This window comes from Haemorhous mexicanus, chromosome 2, assembly GCF_027477595.1.
Source record: "Haemorhous mexicanus isolate bHaeMex1 chromosome 2, bHaeMex1.pri, whole genome shotgun sequence".
NCBI lineage: Eukaryota > Metazoa > Chordata > Aves > Passeriformes > Fringillidae > Haemorhous > Haemorhous mexicanus.
In genome coordinates this window covers 55,781,676-55,802,688 of record NC_082342.1, presented here as the reverse complement: position 1 = coordinate 55,802,688, position 21,013 = coordinate 55,781,676, and the positions used below count along the sequence as shown (strand labels likewise).

At 36.9% G+C, this 21,013-nt stretch overlaps 1 protein-coding gene across 15 annotated transcripts in view; it reads left to right on the top strand.

Annotated features, from left to right (window-relative positions):
- Positions 1 to 1,185: 1,185 nt before the first annotated feature.
- The window catches only part of SUPT20H (SPT20 homolog, SAGA complex component), a 29,849-nt gene continuing 10,021 nt past the window's right edge, over positions 1,186 to 21,013 (top strand). For 5 of the 15 annotated variants that reach the window (XM_059838890.1, XM_059838888.1, XM_059838887.1 and 2 more), the window contains exons 1-19: positions 1,186 to 1,293; positions 1,990 to 2,087; positions 2,577 to 2,597; positions 4,028 to 4,063; positions 5,149 to 5,207; positions 5,291 to 5,357; positions 6,690 to 6,819; positions 7,410 to 7,513; positions 8,036 to 8,152; positions 8,277 to 8,330; positions 8,528 to 8,667; positions 9,926 to 10,082; positions 10,163 to 10,219; positions 11,816 to 11,887; positions 12,870 to 13,027; positions 15,212 to 15,244; positions 17,155 to 17,266; positions 19,419 to 19,527; positions 19,764 to 19,922. In XM_059838890.1, the coding sequence (XP_059694873.1) occupies positions 2,070 to 2,087; positions 2,577 to 2,597; positions 4,028 to 4,063; positions 5,149 to 5,207; positions 5,291 to 5,357; positions 6,690 to 6,819; positions 7,410 to 7,513; positions 8,036 to 8,152; positions 8,277 to 8,330; positions 8,528 to 8,667; positions 9,926 to 10,082; positions 10,163 to 10,219; positions 11,816 to 11,887; positions 12,870 to 13,027; positions 15,212 to 15,244; positions 17,155 to 17,266; positions 19,419 to 19,527; positions 19,764 to 19,922 (1,603 nt within the window). In that variant the 5' untranslated portion in view covers positions 1,186 to 1,293; positions 1,990 to 2,069. The remainder of the gene's footprint in view (positions 1,294 to 1,989; positions 2,088 to 2,576; positions 2,598 to 4,027; positions 4,064 to 5,148; positions 5,208 to 5,290; positions 5,358 to 6,689; positions 6,820 to 7,409; positions 7,514 to 8,035; positions 8,153 to 8,276; positions 8,331 to 8,527; positions 8,668 to 9,925; positions 10,083 to 10,162; positions 10,220 to 11,815; positions 11,888 to 12,869; positions 13,028 to 15,211; positions 15,245 to 17,154; positions 17,267 to 19,418; positions 19,528 to 19,763; positions 19,923 to 21,013) is intronic. The other 10 variants (XM_059838891.1, XM_059838892.1, XM_059838884.1 and 7 more) reach the window with 6 other exon arrangements.

The window sequence follows — 21,013 nt, the reverse complement described above, 5'->3', positions numbered from 1 at the left end:
CAGTATGGCTACAGAACTCTGGTACTCCCATGCATACAGCACAGAAATTCAGAAAAATTTAGGTTGAAGGATAGCACAACTGCATCCTCAAAGGAGATTCAAAATTGGATGAAATGCAGCTGCTGAACTGTTGGACCATGTACCTATTTAGTGCCTAGATGAGTCAAGGAAGAACTGTCACCTGCTCCTGCTCCAGGACAGAATTCTGGCCATCTTTTCTCTGGTGATCAGGAGCAACATGGGCTCCTAAAAAAATCAAACTAGCCTTCTTGTTGCTGAAAATAGGTGTCCAACTTATTTATGCCCATGGCTGAAGAACAGTGATCTCATCAGATATTTTTATTCTATGCACTGAGAACCTCTGAGAGACTCTAGACACAACCAGTAATTGATTCCCAACATTTTTGGCTGTGCTCTGAGATACAGAAGAGCTCTTAAGAATCCAGTGCTGAAAGCAAAACAGTGTCAGCACCAAGACAGAGTACCTGGGGAAGTGGTTTAGTCCATCCAGAGCTACCTGGAAAACCCAGTGTCTATATTTTCTTGAGCTTTCAAGTCATCCCTTGCTAGGACATGTCAGCACCACAAGGTTAACAAAGGCATTGAAGGGTGGTGTTAGGTGTGGTTTTTCCTATAGGACTGGCTGCTGATCACAGGGTAGCACGTTCGCTCATTGCTGTGAACAAATAAATTATGGCTCAGCCAGAAGTGCTAGAAAGGTCTGGGAAAAAAGTGCTACAAGTCATAAAAGTGCTGTGCCCAGGGATATAATGTACAATGTGTGGTGTAGATGTGCCTGGCAGAGCTTGAGTATGGATGCTCCATGGGCTCCCCAGGGAAGGGATTGAAGCACCAAGCTTGAGAAGTGTTTGAACACTCCACTCACGTACACGGTGTGACTCTTGGGGACGGTCCTGCGCAGGGCCAGGAGACGGACATACCAAATATCCTTACAGCATCCCTGAGACACACAGGATCCCATCCTGATCTTCACATGGGCATTAAAGCTGTCACTTGCAGCGCAGTCCAGGCTCCTTACTACCACCAAACCCCTCGAATTCCTCGGCGCCCATCCGCGACCCTCCCCTACCCACACCCTGACCTGCACGGCGGCGCCGGCGGCCGCTCCCCGCCCTCGCCCGCCCCTCGCGGTCTCCACGGCGACCCGCCCGCCCCTTCCGGCCGCGGCTCGGAAGCGGCGGGGCGGAAGCGGCCGGGGCGCCGCGGCGGGGGCGGATGCGCGGGCTGGCGGCGGGGCCGCTGTGCCGGGGGCTCCGCGGGAGAGGCCGCCAGGTACCGGCGGGCACGGGGGGCCCACGGCCGGGAGGGGGCGGCGGGACGGGGCCGGGCGGGAAGGGAGGCGGGGGCCCGGCCTGCGCCCTTGGCTTGCGCCCGCCCGGCCCGGCCCTTCCCGGCCGGCTGCTGCCGTCGGGGGCTGCGCCGCTCGCTCTCCGCCCCGGCGGGTCCGCGGAGGCGGTGGCAGCAAATTTTTTTTTGTTTCTTGATTGACAGCTAGCTGTGAGTCAGTTTTAAACCAAACAATGCTAGAAGACACCGCTAGTGGAGGTGTTGGCTGTGTTTGCTATGGTGTTGGCTAATAACACCTTCTCAAAAGCAAAACAAAAGAGCTGATGCGGTGTGCTAAACACTCTGGTTTTCATGAAGTGTTTTAACCTCCTGTGCATCGGTGGTTGTGACATTTGGGATAGCCTAGGTAAACTGCTGCGATAGAGAAAAGCGTATGTACATTTACGTGCTTGTTGCTTTACTGTTGAATAAAACTAATGTGAAATGATTGTGAAAAGTAGTAGTAGTCATTGGAGTGAGAGCCTCTGCAACAGCAGCGGATGGAACACTTGTTCCTACTCTTGGAGGAAACTATGCAAATGAACTTAAAGTAGAATTAACCACCAGAAATGTTGGATTTAAACGAAATGCCCATTTCATTTCTCATTGTTTGGGTTTTTTTCTTGAAATTTTTGTTTTCAGTTCCCCAAGTCTGACCATCAAATATGATGCTTTGCCTGCTACAAGAAACTCCTTAAGTACTTCTTTTGCCATTTGGCCACATGGCTTCAACTACAATGGTAAGTTAGGATTTCAATCATATATTTTCAGATCTTTTTGCTCTAGTCTGCTAGCTGGCTGCCTGATGAGGAGAATGCCACTAATATTTGACATTTTATTTAAAAAAATTCTTTTCCTTGTTACTGCTGATTTCTGGTATTTCCCTTTTTAGGAGTGTCTTCATAGCTTTTGGATACTTCTAAACACTTACTCACTGGCCAGTGCAGCATAGGAATTGCCATATCAAGCTAGTGGTGTTTTCAGTCAGGAGGTTGGGTCTATAGAAATACTGCTTCTACAGAGCAGTCTTTTATTCACAGATGCTAATATTGCCATGGATTTTTACCTAATGTTAAACAGTCAGTGAACTGAATATTTGAAATCATACCTAGACATAGGTATTGTTGAAGTATCTACTAGATTTATTCTCTTATATAGAAAGCATCAGTATTTGACATTTTCCTTAAAACACCTAGACACTTGAAAATTATAATGTTCTGTCATGGCAGGTTCTACCACACAGTAGCATGGTAAGTAGGTGGGGGGATTTTCATGAACAGGTAAGAAATTTTGTTTTAGGTATATTATGTGAGTGTTCTTGTTGTATATTTCTTTGTTGTTCTTTTGTTGTTGTGTAGTATGGTTTTCTTCACGGGATTCTATTCTAATAAAAGATTATCTATGTAATCACTGGTGTTACCTTAGATTGGACATGGCTTGTGTGTCTTCTGTTCCTTGAGGCTCAAGGAGAGGTGTTTGCTTTTAGGAGCAGCTGATAGGGATGGTTTAAACTGAGGGAATAGGACAAATGTATGTTTGGGAAGAGGTACATATTACAGGTGTTCCTAAGCTTCATCGAATATTAGACCTTGTCAGGAGTACATTGCTAAGGACTTCATCCAGCTGCCACTGAAGTGAATACATTGCTTCCCTGGACTTACCTGACAGTGAATCAAGCTCCTGGCATTCTCCTACAGTGCTTTGGTTCTTAATAGTGTCCTCTTTTTTCCTCCCTGCCCCAAGTCACTTTCATTGTCTGGTTCATTTAGCAGCTGCACATTATTCCTGCACAAAGGATGTCAGAGCTTAAGTGAGTGCCAGAGAAGGAACATTAGAAACCAAGGAAGACTTTCTTAGAGTATTTTTTTTTTCCACACTGGTGTTTGTTTATTCTGGTTTGAAATACTTGTCAAATTTTAGTCCAAGAACTCTTAATTTGGATCTGTGAAGTTGTGGGCTCTTTTTGAAATAAAAGTGTATCAGCTGCAGGTGTACTGAAGTAAAAAAACATTCCAAAAGAGATAAATTCATTAAAATAAATGGTATTGAGTATACCATGCTATGGGATATTGAGAAGCTTTTGCAGATTTTGTTGTGTTTCATGGGGTTGGGCAGACTTTTAGCCTACCTTGGAGAAAGTCTGTAGTGGAAACTGGTTTTGTTTCCTAGCCACCTAACAGTATATCATAAGGAACACTTCTTAAATTGTATTATGTGCAGAAGTAAAGTTCTGAGCACAAGATCTTTGTTTCCGCTTTGTGAAAAATAACTGTGCTGATACTTGGGCACTGGTATCTTCTGGACATGTTTGGGGATATTTTGGCCTAACCTTTCTGTTGAGTTAGTGACCAGCATAACAAAGGAGATCTGATTTTCTAGTTGTCATCTCTAATTGTTTTGGGTAGTATTTCTTACTGCTTTTATTAGGTGTAATTCCATTCCTGGTTTTAATTCTAATTGCCTTTCATTGTTCTAAGGCTTCATAATTTAGCCAAGCCTTGTGATGCAGTTGCATGAGGTTTTAGTTAAGTTTAGTGTGTGCCAAAGAATTTTTGAGCCCATCTTCTAATTATAAATTTGTATCAGTTGTAGTAGGGTTGTTGGGGTGTTTTTAATGTATGAGAATGTTAAAAAAAGTCATGTCATATAATTTCTAAAAAACCCTTTGTCATTCTTGCAGCAGCAAGCTTTAGAACTGGCATTAGATCGTGCTGAGGTAAGAAGCAGCTAAATTACTTGTTTGTACATAGTTTATAGGTCTTAGAGTTATAAAAACACAACAGCTATTTTTTATTTCTCCTGAAAAGCAGTAGAAAACCACATTATGTAAATACATATGTGTGTAATCACCTGTACATGTAACACTGATTTTGCAGAAATCTCACTGAAATTGCTGTCATGTATTTGTCTCTTACCCATTGTACTGAGAACATCAAGTACCATGGTGATAAACTGTGCAAGACTTGAGCTTTCCCCTTCTAAACCAGCAAATCTGTGTGCTGTGAAATAAGCAGGCAGAAATATATGGTAAAATCTTGTTTGCATTTTTAAGGATAGCCTAGTGAGAATGAAGAGGCAAGTGCCTTCATGTTCATGTTCTTTAATGCTGTCATCTGATATAAATTACCTTGAACCCTTTTATGGGAAATACATGTTCCTGTGAGAGAACATAAATTCTGAATGAAGCTGTTAATTGAAATACTTCAAACAATAGAGATTTGGAGAAACCTTGTTAGAATATAAATTGCATTTGCTGGAGATTGCTGTCTCTCTTATTCTTTTTAAATTCAAACGTTGAATGTACATGAATTGCACTCATAATGCACAGCTCTATAGAGAAAAATAATGTAAATGAAAAAGGCAAAGGGAGAACTTCCTGAAATTATCATGTTGATGAGTATTTGATTTGTAAATGTTGTCAAGCCAGTATGAATAAACTTGGTTGTACCTTAGTGTGTTAACCTCATGAATTTCAGTAGTGGTAGCTGAGTACAATAGTGTTGTAGTGTTAGTTACTACTGTAATTAAAAGATGTGAGTGTAGAATCAACACCTTGCATGGAACTGATGCCATGGGCATGAAATGCTGTTTTTAACAGCTAAATTGAGCTGTGTTCTTGTTGATGACTGTAACATAAACCAGATTGTGTTTAGTGCGCTTTTGGAACAGTCATGTACCATAACTGTTAATTACTTTCTGTATACGTGGAACGCTGTCTGGCAACGATCTCTAGTTGTGTGCTAACTAGAATTAAATTTCTTTGTAATGTATGCTGGTTTCTTGTTTACTTTTCTCTTTTAGTATATCATTGAAAGTGCCCGTCAGAGACCTCCCAAAAGAAAATATTTATCCAGTGGAAGGTACCAAGAGTTTCAGTATTTAGTTTCTTAATAGCATTTCTTTGATTTAATTTTGGTTACATGTTGAGTCTTTTTAATTTCAGAAAATCTGTATTTCAAAAACTTTATGATTTATATATTGAAGAATGTGAAAAAGAGCCTGAGATAAAGGTAAGTGGAAATTGCTGAAAAGCTTTTCATTTCTGTCTAAACAGGCAGGTTTAGAAAATACTTTGGTTTTAATTCCACTTAATTGCTTTGTTAAATGAAGTATAAACCCTTCTCACTGAAGTAGTCACTTAAAGATAAGACTATATAATGTGAATAGTAAGGCCTAGGCTGGCTTAGTGAGCTGTTCATTCTGTCTTAATCCTGTGTCTCCAAAGGGCACTTGTGTTCAAGTTCAGGCCTGTGTCAATGCCATGTGCATTGTTGTTTCACAATCAATTGCTTAGCATGACTGCCACGGAAAAATGTGGAAAATTTTTCAGACCCTGTAGTTTTGTTGTAAATTCTGATTAATTTCTCCAATTGTTGGTAAGCTAAGAAGTTTTGTGAAAAATTTTCATTATGCTAGCAAAGAGACTCAAACAGGCTTATAAGTTCTAAATATAAGGTGTAAAAGGTACAAATTACTTTGCTAAACTCCTGAATGTCAAATTAGACAAGAAGCTAAAGCTGTGGAACCTGCTGTATTGCTGCTTTCAAGGAAGTAAAATGAATGAGAAGACAAATGAGCACTCAGGTTAACTCCCAGTTGATGGCTGTACCCAGAGCTGGTAGAGATGAAATATGGTCTCCAGACAGAGGCGGTAAAATTATCTGAGGTTCAGGATTCATTGTCTTAAATTCTAAGGGGATTTCAAATGTTACAATTTGTAGGATGTTTATGTGGTCTCTGAAACAGTCCAAATAATTATAAAAATCTGTTATACATCAAAAAGATAGTTTTACAGTTAAATAAGGGAATAGTGTCTGTGGCTGCTGGATCAGATTGCAGCAAATAAAGACAAGAAAATGCAATTAAGAAAGCTTCCAAATGCTCATTATTTTAATCCTGGAGAGAAATGCCTTCTTCCGTTAGGAATATCTGAAAGTACTAAATATTTTGTTGTTATCAAAGTACTAAATGTTGTTGTTATCAAACAAGTTGTACTGGATTTATGATGTTTGTAGAAATGATACAAATAATGGTGCACTGTAGATTTACAACATTTTAGGATAATGTTATTCTTATTAACTCTGTCTGTGACCTTCCAATTCTAGGGTTTGTAATTTTAAATGAGTAGGATTTTTTACGAAAATCTGTGTCTATAAGCATGCATGATAATACATACTATGTTTACTCTGCTGACTACAGTACAGTTAAATTTAACTGGGCTTGTTTAGATGTGTAATTTGTCATTAATCTAAGTAACAGTCTAATAAAAACAATTGCTTTTGTTTTTATTTCTGCTAATTATTTCATAGTATTATGTTCATGAGCAATGTTTACTTTTAAAGCAGAAGCTGAGACGAAATGTGAACTTACTTGAGAAGCTGGTTATGCAGGAGACATTGTCATGTCTGGTTGTAAACCTCTATCCAGGAAATGAGGGTTATTCACTGATGCTCAGGGGAAAAAATGGTTCAGGTAATATTTTTCTCTTGAATTTTTAAAAATACTCAGAATGCTGTATTAAATTTTAGAATGTGTTGTTGTTTATATTTATCTGTTTCACTTCCAATATAATTCCAGTGGAGGGTGGGAGAACAACCAACTGTACTTGAGCTAAAAATTTGCGTAAAGCTCTGAGCTGTTTATCTACAGACAAAATCTGTAGATATGAGTCTTTTTGATAGCCTTCCAGTCTCTTATTTCCCCTTAGTTTCTGCAGCTGCATATGCAAGTTTCACTTGCTTCAGGTTCCTTCTGTCAAATATTCTTTCACTGCTTCCCGTGTCTAGATCTGCCCAGAGGCATTTGTGTTCCACTTTGGTGGCATTTTCATGCCATTTGTACTGCCATGGGCAACAAGAGCTTACATTATGTCAACTGGGAGCAAAAGCTAGCACAGTAAGAGCAAACTAAAACTCTTAAATGGATGTAAAAAATAATAGCATCCAAAAAAATTGCTATGTGTGGATAGGTTTCTGTCAACCCTGATTTTTCCTGTGGCAGGTTTTTGATTTCTTAATGTGTTTTTTTGAAACACAAAGGTAATGTGTTTTGTTTAAATTCAGACTCTGAGACCATTCGTCTGCCTTACGAAGAAGGAGAACTGCTTGAATATTTGGATGCAGAGGAACTACCACCTATTTTGGTTGATCTTTTAGAAAAATCTCAGGTTTGAAATTTTTGTTTTTAAAGAGAACTTACGTATTGCATCCAGACAGACCTTGATTTTTTGAGTGCTTCACATAGATGATTGTAAGCACAAGACACTTGTGCATATGAAACTGTAGCATTTAATGCCCCAAATAAATATTTTATTGATACATAGGAAAAAAACAGTACTTTCTATTGAGGAGAAGGAGATTGCTATGATTACAACTGTGAAACATCTTCAACTCTGCTCTAGCAAAATTTCCTTTGTTCATTGTCATTATGTAATATTTGGCATGTGAATTTCTTACAACTGCATTGCTGGCATATGAAAGCACTGCATTTGAAGCTTGTTTTTTTAGGTATGTCTAAGACAAACATGTCTGTGTACATAAAAAGGACTGCTGGTCTGAAAAACTTAGTCATGAGTTTTATTCCTAGTTTCACTGAAGTTTATATGTTATATAGCAAACTTCTTTTTAGAGGCAGGGGAAGAGTGATAAATGTTAGTTTATTCAAAAGCTGGTGTTTTTCTTTTAACCAGGTTAATATTTTCCATTGTGGATGTGTCATAGCAGAAATACGGGACTATAGGCAGTCTGGTAACATGAAATCTCCAACCTACCAAAGCAAGCACATTCTTTTGCGACCTACAATGCAGGTAAAGAGGAGCCTTAAAGTAATTTTTCACTGTTATGATAGTTCATAGACTGTATATGCACAGTTACTGAACATGTATTATCAAATCCTGTTATTCATAATTACCATTATGTCTTTTTCCTCAGACTTTAATTTGTGATGTGCATTCTATAACAAGTGACAACCACAAATGGACACAGGTAGGTTAGAGGTAATTTAAAAACTTTACAGTGATGTCATAAATACACAACAAAAAATTATTAACATTTTTTTATTTGTTTAATAATTTTGTTCAGTTTTTTCGAAGATAATGTCTACATGCATAGGTATATAGGAACTTGACTACTGTAAAAGTTTTCCTTTTTTCTATATTTATTAATAGCTGTGTATATTACAGGAGGACAAACTCCTACTTGAGAGCCAACTTATTTTGGCTACAGCAGAGCCTTTGTGTCTTGATCCTTCAATAGCAGTGACCTGTACTACAAACAGACTCCTGTACAACAAGCAGAAGATGAACACTCGCCCCATGAAACGGTAGTTTTCAGTAGGAAATGTGTTTTCAAAGAAAAATAGAAGTAATGCTTTATGTGAAAATTTAGCTCCTCCTATGTAATACCTGCTTAAATAGGAATGTGTGAGAAACAGTCAAGAAATTATATGATATTTTTCAGTGTTCAGTATTGTATTTTATTTTGGTTACTAGTAGATACTGTAGTGTGCTCATTTTTGTAAATCAAAAGAAAGTATATATTTTCTTAACATTATCAGTTTTATTGCAGTTTGGATTTGGGGTTTTCTTTGCATAGGTTTTGTGTACGCAAGTCAGATGGCAACTCAGTTATGAAAAATACATAAACAGATATGTTGCATATTGGTCTCTAATTTGTTAAAAGCTACATATAAGTTTCATCCTGGATGAGCAAATGAAAAGAATTATTTTTATGTTTGGCATTCAGGCTAAACAGAAGTGTAAGTTTATAAGAATATTGGAAAAACTTAAAATAATGTGGTATGCACTATGTGCAAAATATTGAAATTATTTCACTTTTGTGCATGGTCGGGCCCTTTTTTTTTCCATAGAAGCTTGAAACGTTCGTTCAATGTGTTTGTTCTATCACAAGAGTTGCATTCACTCTGTAAATAGGAAATGTATTAATGGTCTGTCACAATTACTGAAATATTTAAAAATAAATTTTTATTGTAATACTATGCTAGTACAAAACCAGCAGCAATTTCTAAAGAAATATAAATAATTAATTTGATCAAGCTGTCCTTGAAACTAAAGCTCGGTGGTCAACAAATACTCCACTAGAAAAATAGGAAAAGGGAATAAATGAATGTCCAGAACAACATTACTGAACCCATGAGTTTGTCTTGAAACAAAGACAAAGACTAGAGGGTATTTACTGTCATTGTAACTTTATAGTTACCTAAGTAGGACAAGGATCATTTGATGGAACTGAAATTATGGTAATACATAAATATTTTAAGTTTGGCAGCTTCTTAATTACTCATTTTGGTTATGTATTTAAATTAGGCATTTAAAAAATAACCACATTCTTAGTGCTGAAACAGATGAACAGAATACTGGTATGTTTTATAAATATGAAATCATAATTTAAAGTTGCACAGTGTAATCCAATTACAATCCAAAAGCAATTTTAAATTAGTATTTGCAAACTTATTAGTCTCAATGTAAGTAGCAGTTCCCTGCGTATTTTTGGTTTTGTACAAGGGCAGTGGAGAAGTTAATGTTGATGGTTTTACGAGCTTGGCTGTCATTTTGCCATAGGTGCTTCAAAAGGTACTCAAGGTCCTCTTTGAACAGACAGCAAGAAGTAGCTCACTACTCAACTCCACCTCAGCTCAGACTACTTGACTACTTACAGAAAAGGAAGGAGAGGAAAGCAGCCCAGCAGTATGACCTCAAAATTTCAAAAGCTGGAAATGTAAGTGTTCTGAAAAGTAATATACTTGTAACCATTTAATTAAATGATTTAATATATTAATCCTGTTTTTCATTTTCCAGTGCGTAGATATGTGGAAACAGAACCCTTGCTACTTGACTGCTCCTTCTGAAGTAGATGTAAGACCACCAATTGTTATGTATACTTAGCAATTGTTAGAAATTGTATTATATGAAGAAGAGTCTAAGTAACCAATGTCAAAGAATGACCTTTAAAAAATGGGATTGACTTAAACATTTGCAGTTACTTTTCTGTACCATAAGGTATAAACACAAATTAAGCCACACTGTAATATATTGCAGTTGTATCAGAATAGTTTGGATGAAGTAATCAGTACAAACCAATTGCTAGCATTGTTCCTCTGTGAACTCATTGAGCACATGTCTATTTCAAGTTGTCTGATAGTATGAAAACCCAAAAAGCAAATGAGGTTCGTAGATTGTTTAAAATGAGTCACTTTTCATCTTGGTAGAAATTTCTGTCTTTTGATATGTTATACTAAGGGACATTAATATTTTGAAAAGTTTTATTTTTTATGCAGAGAATTATAGTTGAGAGTTGTTTTTTTTCACTGTGTGTGCATTTTTCTCTTGGGGGCATTCATATTCTTAGTTTTTGGCACTGCCAGAACGCATACTATTAGTGTCCAGAATGGACTCATAGAAAATCCTGAGTTGGAAGGGACCTACAAGGATCATCAGGTCCAACTCCTAGTCCTGCAAGACAGGACAAGTCCCAAAATCATATAATGTCTTACCCAAATGCTTCTTGAACTCTGTCAGGTTGGTGCTGTGACCACTACCCTGGGGAGCCTGTTCCAGTGCTCAGCCACCCTCTGGGTGAAGAACCTTTTCCTAATATCCAACCTAAACCTCCCCTGACACAACTTCAAGTCACTCCCTAGGGTCCTGTCACCAGAGAGTTCAGATCAGTGCCTGCCCCTCCTCTTCCCCTCACAAGGAAGTTAAACCTGCAATGAGCTCTCTCCTCAGTCTCCTCCAGGCTGAAAAGACCAAGTGAGCTCAGCCACTCCTCATGCAGCTTTCCCTCAAAGGCCCTTCATCATCCTCATTGCCCTCCTTTGAGCTCTCTCTAGTAGCTTTATATCCTTCTTATATTGTGGCACCCAAAACTGCTCCCAGCACTTGAGGTGAGGCAGCCCCAGTGCATAACAGAATGGGACAATTCCCTCCCTTTCCTGGCTGGCAGTGCTGTGCCTGATGCCCCCCAGGACACGCCTGGACCTCCTGGCTGCCAGGGCACTGCTGACTCATTTAACTTGCCACCAACCAGGATGTCAGGTCCCTTTCCACAAGTTTTCTCTACTATGCTGAGATTTTTTAAGAGACTGTAGACTAGACAAGACTGTAGCTCTGGACATCATAGGGCTGCCAAGAGTGCAAATGACAGTGAAATGACAGTGTAAGTTTCTACAAAACAAACCTCTCTTTTCACTTTAACTGTGTTGTACCTGACTTAATCAGAGGCTTTAGGAATTACTATTATTGTGAAATTACTTAACCATTCCACATTGCAGGCAATGATTTCAATCTGTAGTCAGAAACCATATTTCAATCTTCTGTTAAGTTTACCATAGCAAATGTGGTGTAACGCTGTAAATGTAAAGTTCTGAAGGTTCTTCAATTAAGTTTCCTTAAAGAAGTATAGGAGGTAACATAGGGGATTTCTTTTCTGATCTCTCTGTTTTCTTTAAGGTGGAAAAATATGCCAAAGTAGAAAAGTCTATCAAGTCTGATGACTCACAACCAACTGTCTGGCCAGCACACGTGAGTTATTTAGACCTTTGGCCAAACTTCACTGTCTCTAGTTAAAATGCCTCTTATTTCAACCAAATCAATGTAATGTGGAATAATCTTCCCTCCCCCAATTTAATTAATCTTCCATGTGTTACAGAAACATGGGAAGATTACCAGAGATACTTGTAATTTTATACAGTAAAGCAAGCATGTGTTCAGTCTGATTTCCTCAGATTTTCCAGAAATACAAGGATAAGCAGCTTATACTAAAGAAATTATCATAATTTACATGGAACTCTGCACAACAAACTGCTTTCTTTACTCAGACATTCAAAGGCTGATTAAAAAGAATTTTATTGAAATCAAAATGTTACATTTTGAAAGAGGTCAATATTAAATGCCTCTTACAAAAAAACTCCTTCTGCAATGTTTAAGTTGAACTTTAGGATTTTTGTCACAAACTGATTTGATCAGAAGTAGTAATTTAATATAATCATTGATCAATTCACATTAATAATTATTAATTCATTGATTAGTTATGTGATTAAATCACATAATTGATTTTTTTTTTAATTTCAGAGGCAAGGTACTAGCTTTATTAACGCATGTATCATGATATTTTTGTAGTTGCCTGTTGGAAAAAAGTAATACTTCCCCATAGAACTTAATGTTCAGCTCCAGCATTTTATTCTCAACATTTTTTGCATTGTCATAATTCATATAAAACTGATCCTGTATATGTTTACCAAGTCTGCATTTCCATGTCTAATATGATTGTTTGGGATTTGCAATAACTTTGTATTTTTAAGAGGATAAATCCTTTTCCTCTTATCCTATTAATGTAACTTCTGGAATCACTTTCATATTAGATAATGCACCCCTTCCTACAGAGTGTTATTAAAGTTACTTATAGGATGTTTCTTTCTCTGTATTGTATATGGAGTTGGTCTGCTTTACTTGGTGTTTTGGTTAAGGCTTGTTCAAGACTTACGAGGTCATTCTGTCTTTTTAGGAAATGAAGGATGATTATGTGTTTGAATGTGAAGTTGGTAATCAGGTTCAAAAAACAAAACTGACCATTTTTCAGTCTCTTGGCAATCCCTTGTACTATGGTAAAATTCAGACGCTCAAAGGTGATGAGGAAAATGACAACCTATTAACTCCATCACAGTAAGTTACATGTTCTTTTTTTAAACTATGCTGTGATCAGTAGGTGGAGGAAAAGAAACGTTACTTGTCATTTTCAGTCACAAAAATACTCTAGAGCTAGAAGTCTGACTTAAGATTTTTTTACCAAAAAAAAACCCAAACCAAAATGTGTACAAGCAACCATCATATTTCAAATGTACTTTTATGTTAAATTGGTACATTCTTTTACATTAAAGATACTTCGGGGGAGAAATAAGACCACCAGCAAATCCAATCGTGAAAATTGTGGAGACACTATGAGATGTTGTTACACTCCTTTTTGGTGATACTCAGAATCTTGATTGTTCTCAAAATTTGCCTGATGCCGTGAAAGCGTGAGATGTGACTATCTTCTGTTTGCTCTTAGATCCAGTTGAACTAAATAAATGAAGAAAAACATGAGCTTCTGAGAAGCTTCATAATTTTGAATTGTTTGGAATATGCTGGTTTTGGTGTGGTTCTACAAAGATTCTCTGCTTTCAGCTGTTTTTGTTGTATGTACCAGATTATTTGTGTGGAGGAACACATGCAGCAGAGTAGAGCCTATAAATTTCACTAAGGCAAGGAGCAGTGAGGCTGAGCAAACCTTTTAGTTCTGCTAATGAAAGTTATTTTTATCCTCTAGTATGTAATCATTCTCTTTTTTTTTTATGAAAATCTTAGAACATCCGGAGTTTTAAGAATATTTTATCCCTAGACTTGAGCTATTCACTGTTTGCTTCCATACTGTTGTGTTTTAACCCCAGCTGGCAACTAAGCACCTTACAAGCACTCACTCCCTCCTCCCCTGACCTTCCTGGTGGAATGGGGGAAAAAATAGCAAATAAAAGTGAGTAACCATGTGGCTTGAGATAAGGATAGTTTAATAGGTCAAGGAAAACCTTGTAAGCAAAGCCTAAAACAATGAATTCATTCACCACTTCCCATGGGCAAGGGGGTGTTTGCCTGTCTCTGGGAGGGCAGGGCCCCATCACACCTGATGGTTACTGGAAAAGACAAATGCCTTCTCTCTAAGTGCTTTCCCCCAGTCCCTTCCTTTTTGCCCTGGCTTTATATGCTGAGCATGTTGCCATATGGTAAGTATGGAATATCCCTTCCTTTGGTCACTTGGGGTCAGCTGCCCTTGCAGAGTCACTTTCTCACTTCTTGAACACCCCTAGCCCTTTTGCTTGAGGGAGACCTTTGTCACTACTGCTTAGGAATAGCTAAAACACCCTGGTATTACCAACACTGTTTTTAGCACAAATCCAAAACTGCTCTGTGTCAGCTATCATGGAGAAAATTAACTCTACCCTAGCCAAAACCAGCACACATACTTAGTGCTGATCTTTTTGAAACAACAGTGCTAGCTTAGAGTTGTGTAATAAGGCTGGGAATTAAATTAATTTAGAGGGATTAAATGCCTTGAGGGTTTTGGAAATCATTGCCAAGACACTAACAATTAAAGTTCATCAAAACCTGGATAACTCATCCTTGGCAAACTGTCATATGAAATGAAAGGTGAAGTAAACATTTTTGTTGTTCAGTAAAATAAAATGTTTTATACTTTTTTTTGGTTTTGGAGCTGGAGAAAGAGAAACTTCTGTAAAATTAAAGAAACATAGTAATGAGTTTTCAAGCCATAAGTGTTATTATGCAAAAGAGAGATACTTATGTGGAGGTCTGGAAAATCATGGGGAATTGGAATTGGCATAAGTGAAATCAAACAATGGAAACTAAATGTTTGCTAAAATATTATGCATAGGACTGTTTTGACCTCCCCTCAGCACGCTTGTATTTCAGTCTGAGTGTACTGGTATGGTGTTGGTTTATACATAACTTTTTCTTTGTACTTTTACATAAATAATTCTGTAGCAGTTACTCGGTTACATTTTTTTTAAAAAATATAAAATCCAAAACTTCTGTATTCTGCCTTTTGCTTTGTAGGTAATTTGCTGTTAAAGGAGACCATATTAGATCATGTGTGTATATTGTACATATAGTTAGGAAGTCAAGTGTGTATTTCAAATACTGAATGATACTCAGTCCATTGAATGGATACATTATCATTTGTATTTCAAGCAGGTATGAAAAAAATATAGCACTGCCATTTGTTTGAAGCCTTGTGATTATAAAAATATGTTCTTTTAGTCCAATTCATGACTGAAAATGTACTTTACATTTTAGGTTCCTTATTGGTTCGAAGACTGATGCTGAAAGGTAAATTAATATAGTTTGTACAGCTATTTGGCTTGATGACAAATAATAAATTTTGTTCCTTTTTGGCAGTTGTGACTGCCAGTGCTATGGTTATGGAAACAGATGCAGAACAAATGAAAAAAAAGAGGAATTAGTCATCATATCAAGAAGTAGAATAGTGTGTAGCTTCTGTATTTAACAAGCAAGGAGGAATAGAGGACATCAAATACGTGAGTACACCTGAACTCAGACCACTTAGCAGTAATTCCTAACATTTGGCATGGTAAATTAGAAATAATGGAAATGGTTCATTTAAACTTGTCATTTGAAGTGTAATCTAGGATTTAGTATTTATACACCTTCATTTTGTGTATTGTGCATGTCTTGATTCAGCTTTCCTAGAGAAGCAAGTAATAAACCAGTTTTTCAGTATATTTTAGTTGTAGAATGAGTAGGAGTAGCTAATTCAGGGATAACTGAGGCAGCAAAATAAGTGAGTTTTAAGTGTTTGTCAGAGTACATCACACTAGACTGCCTGTGCATATAAGCACAGAACGTTTGAAAAGCAACCTCTGTTAGAGCCAGTTGTGGTTTTGTGCCTCCTTAGGATACTGCTGGCTATGTACATGCCATAGCTCTTATCTTCACACACCCTTACGTGCCTGGCAGGGAAATGAGTCTTTGATTTGATCAAAAATCAGTAATAAAGTTCTTTTTTTAAATAGGTAATTTTGATCAAGAAATTCTTTGCTTATATTCTCTCCTGCCTCCTTTGTGCTGATACTTTTGCTGCTTGTTCTGTAAGCTGAACTGGGGAGATTGGCTGGCTGAAAAGTAAAACAACAATATTACAAGAGCCTAATTTTAACTGGGATTGATTTCCTGATCATGTTTGTCACTGGCTTGAACAAGTCCTTTCACCAGAATAAGGAACAGGGTTTCAGGGACAAAGACAAGAATAAACAGTAGGGGAGTGCAGGACCACCTTTTTGAGTACATGGCATTTTACTACCCTGATTCCACCAATTTTTAAGTAAGTCAGTCTAAAATCTAATTGCTGCAAAAAGTGCACTGCCCCCTTTCCTCTGTTGTGTGTGTCAGGGCCCTTGCTTATGTCTGCATTAGTCAGGTAACAGCATATGACAGAAGCAGGGCTACATCAAAATAAAGAGAATTTCATCACATTTAGGTGTGAGGTAATGGAAATATTCCAGCTGGTTTTCACTGAGGTCCAGTCTGCCAGAGTGTAAGTGACCACAGCACTTCAGTTTTATATTTCAAGGTCATTTTGTATATTCACTCGTGTTTGTGAAACAGTATTCCCTCAGCTTGGTTGTCTTAGATTAGTAGAGATGTAGTATCTGATTCAATTTGATAGAACAATATTTTAAACTTGTTTCCCTGATGCTTTATCAAATGTCTCTCATAATGCTCACAGGGGAGTGATTGTTCAGCCCTTGCATTTAGACTCCTCCTCTGACATAGACCTCAAGCTGAAGGAGGGTTGACTGTTTCACAGGCAGCAAAACCAGAAGACACACTTTTATAAAATATTCTGGATCTCTGTATAAAAGGTGGAATGGGATCCCTGTTGACTGGCATCCCAAAGATCTGCAGTTGCTTTTGGGAATGGAACTGTTCTATTGTTTTCTATATTCCTCCAGTAGAGTGTTTCTTACACTGTGTTTTGTATTAGGAAAAAAAAAGAGGTTCAAAAGCAATAAGTCTAAGAGCCCAGGAATATAATGTAAAAAGATACAAAGAGGTATAAGTACGTTTTATATATGTGCCTCGCTATGTTATATAGAGATATGCTTACACAATATATAAAATATAAGACTACAACATATACAATGATGTGTTTATCTGTAAGTATCTACTTTGGAAGTTCAAACTTGTTAATCTTTTTATGTCCTTATTGTTTGTTTCAGGGTGGTGAACCAGTACCAGGAGTTAGTGCAAAATGAAGCTAAATGTACTGTGAAAATGTTTCATAATTCAAGTGGATCAGTCAGTCATCTTTCTCCAGGGAAGGAAATGGAAGTGAGTTTATCAAGCTACAAATTTCTTTTATTTGCGCTTAATTATTGAATTATTAGAATAAGTTTTGCTATCCACATTTAACCTAAACTAACCTAACCATGTTATCCTGAATGAATTTTTAAATGCATTATGGTCATGATCATTCAATGTGAATATATTGGAAAAATTAGTGGAATGCAGTTATGTTTTCAATGTTCAAATTTTGTCTTTTAGCTGTTTTGAGGGGTGGAGGGTTTGCTCTATATCAGCTCTAGTTAGCTCCAAAGTTTTGTTTTAGCATTTTGCCCTGTTCAGGTAAACCTTTCATAGAGCAGTATAGTAAAATGCAGCTGTGTGTCTTGTTTTGCAGGTCAGTAAACACAGAAGCAGATGGAGTAGCTGAACTTCTTTTACCTTTAGACATTCAAATTGTTTTCAATTTGAAGAGGAAAACTTAAAAAAACACCCAAACAAAAATCAATACAAACAAAAGAAACAAAAAGCCAAAGGCAAAAAAAAAAAGCTCAAACATATTAAAAAAACAACAAAAAACCTCCAAAACATAAACCCCAACAGCTTTAAAGTGTCTATGTTTACATGCACACACATTTCTACATTTCCAGTATAAACTCTTGCATTCCCAAATTTTCCTGCCTGTTGGCATTGCCTTGCACTTTACTTGCTGCTTCTGGCTTTGTTTGGTCAGAGTCAGTACTTCAGCAGTGAGCTGTATCTTTTACTCCAGCTAGTAAATGAGATTTGTATTCCCTGGGGTATTTCTTTGACATCTTTCCCCTACATATCTACTTAAAAACTCCAGCAATATTTTTCAGAAGGAGGTAGTTCCTGGTGTCAAGCAGACCAGCAGCATTCCAAGGCCAGCAGTTGCAGAAAGGAATATGGATGTTTCTGTGTATGTGTGCACACATACAGACATGTTACATGCATGTGTGTACATATACATTAAAATCATATAATAAATGGGTGGAAGTGTGCTTGCTAAAGTCAACTTGTCTGCCTGTCCAAGCCCCTACCAAAAGCTGGACTAGAGTTACTCAAGTTACTATATTTAATGATCCAGTAACCATTGGAATAGGGCATTGGTCTTTATTTTCAAAATCAAGAAAGCAGATATTAATACAAAAACAGAAGGGTAATCCTCGGAATTTTCTTCAAAAGAGTCTTTTTTTATAAGCAAGCAGTTATAAACATGTAGAGGGACTGTCTCTTATCACTGAGAATCAGTGGAAGTTAGGCTTACCAAAAAGGGTGATTCTGCACAATGCTCTGATTTCCTAGCTCATGCACACTTAATTGAGATTCCAGTCTGTTCACTAAATTGCCAGCCTCATTTCCTAGTTTCAGCAGTTTGCAAACTGTATGTTTGTTTAAACAGTACTGTCATTTATGGATATCTGCTATAAGGTAAAACCACATAGAATATATTTCAATGTGTTTCACTGTTGAGTCTTTAGACAGTGTCAGCTATTGCAATTAGGATGTAGGGTCTGTTACGAGTGACTGAGAGCTACAGACTCAAATAGTTGAAGCAGATATATGTTCAGACAACCTGATGATTAGGTTACAAGAGCAAATAAAAAGGCTGTATCTTCCCTCTAAGAGTATGAAGTTCTGGTCCTACTGAAGCCAGTGGGGAAATTTGTCTTGATTTCTCTGCATTCCAGATTCTCCTAAATTTATTTGAAATCCTGCTCCCAGGATAAAGAATTCTGATCCTGTTCTTTAAGTTTGTCTTGGTTGAAAATGGCAGGTATATAGAGAATGAATTAATTAAATTATGTCATTTTTCAAGTAAAACCTGAATGTTTTATTATTTCAAGTGTATTCATCACTTTTGTGTTTGTGAAAATTACTACAAGAAATTCCAGAATTATGGAGGAAAGTGAAACTCTTTAATTATATTACTTATTTCTTTGCTCAGTTTAAATTTTTACTAGCACTTTTGTGCTTATTGATGGTAAAGATTTTATCTAAAGAGAGTTCATCATAGGTTATTTTTTTAATATAAATACATAAGCATCTGAAATGGCTGAAACAAATATTGTCATAGTTCTTAGAAGCCTTCATACAAATCAGTTGAATTGTCTTTTCTGTCACCTATGTGAAAACTTTTGTCATTGCTGTGGTAGTGTTAATTTCTCTTTCCTCCCAGCAGCCAGAAAGTGTATCAGGCTCTGTTCAGTCTTCAGTACTGGGGAAAGGTGTAAAACACCGACCTCCTCCTATCAAATTACCTTCAAGTTCAGGAAGTAGCTCTTCAGGTAATTATTTTTGACTCAAACGTCTAATTTTAACATGATCTGCCTGTTGTAAAATGAAAGGATATCCCTTTAGTTAAGATTTAATTTAAAAATACCAGAATCTTATCTGTGAGAAGAGCATGGGGTTTTTTGTTTGTTTTTTTTGTAATTTCTTAATATATTGTTCATGAAATTCCATCCATTCAAGTTAACATGTACTCACAGAATAGTAAGGTATTTTAATTATGCTTTTTCAGGTAATATTTTTAGTTCACAACAGTCAAGTGGCCATCTGAAATCCCCAACTCCACCTCCTCCTTCTAAGCCTCCTGGTCTTTCTCGGAAACAATCTATGGATCTTAATCAAGTTAGCATGCTCTCTCCAGCCGCCATGTCTCCTGCGAGCTCTTCACAAAGTGAGTCACGACCTAAATTCTCCATTAAATCTTAGGCTTTTGCATAAATGCTTCCTGAGATAAACTTCTTAACCTGTGGAATGATGAAACTTAAGTGTACAGTGTACCCTAAATTGTATAAGTTGTGCAGCTTTAGGCAGGTCTCTTGTTCACTGTATGTATTTTATGTTTATTGTAACTGTGTTCGTTTTCTGTATATATATGTATGCACCCTCTGTGTATACGTTTTAATACATTTTATGCAATTAGCATGATCTCCTCATATATGAAAGGCTGGTAGATGATGTGATGAGATAAATTCCAAAGTGTAGATTTTTTTCCTCCAGTGTAAAAACAGTATGTTAGATCAATTTGCCTTTACATTATTTAAGCATCTGGTTTTTTTAATGTTATAGGAGCTGGTGCAGTTGTGTATCTGTGTATGTATATAATCTGATCAGTCCCAAGGTGATGATACAATAAACGATAAGATGATTTTTTAAAAACACTCCTACACTGTTTTACAAATCATTGCTGATTGCAAGTGTGGTGGTGATGCTGCTGATGATAGCACCGTATTCTCAGGTGTAAAAATGAAACTTTCAGTCAGAAGCAACATTTTAGTTAAAGTATTTTCTTTAACACTGACAGGATCATTGTAATCTTAGCTGTAGATCATAAATGTTTTTTAAAACATGTATGTGTCTTGAGCCATTTCGTGAACAGATCTGTACAAAGAGGAAACCATAGCTGCAGTTTCTCAATTTTTTAATGAATAATTGTATACTGCACATTCCAGTATCCTGCATGGTATTATAATATTCTTTTTGCATTAAATAATTTAAAATCTGGGTAGCTCAAAAGGTGTAACTTTTCTGCCTTCTTGTTTTGCACAAGATAAAAAAGAAAACTTAAGTTTTCTTCCAAAATACTGAGTCTGGATTTATGTTAGTGTTATGAATTGTGAAAATCTGCACACAGTTACTTTAAGGCTCTGGTCACCATTCATATTTATTTCCTTTCTTTCTGCAGGACATGAAAGCTAAAAAAAAAAAAAAAATAGAAAAAAAACCAGCTCAAGCTTTGTGGGGGTTTTGTTTTCTTTTTCTTTT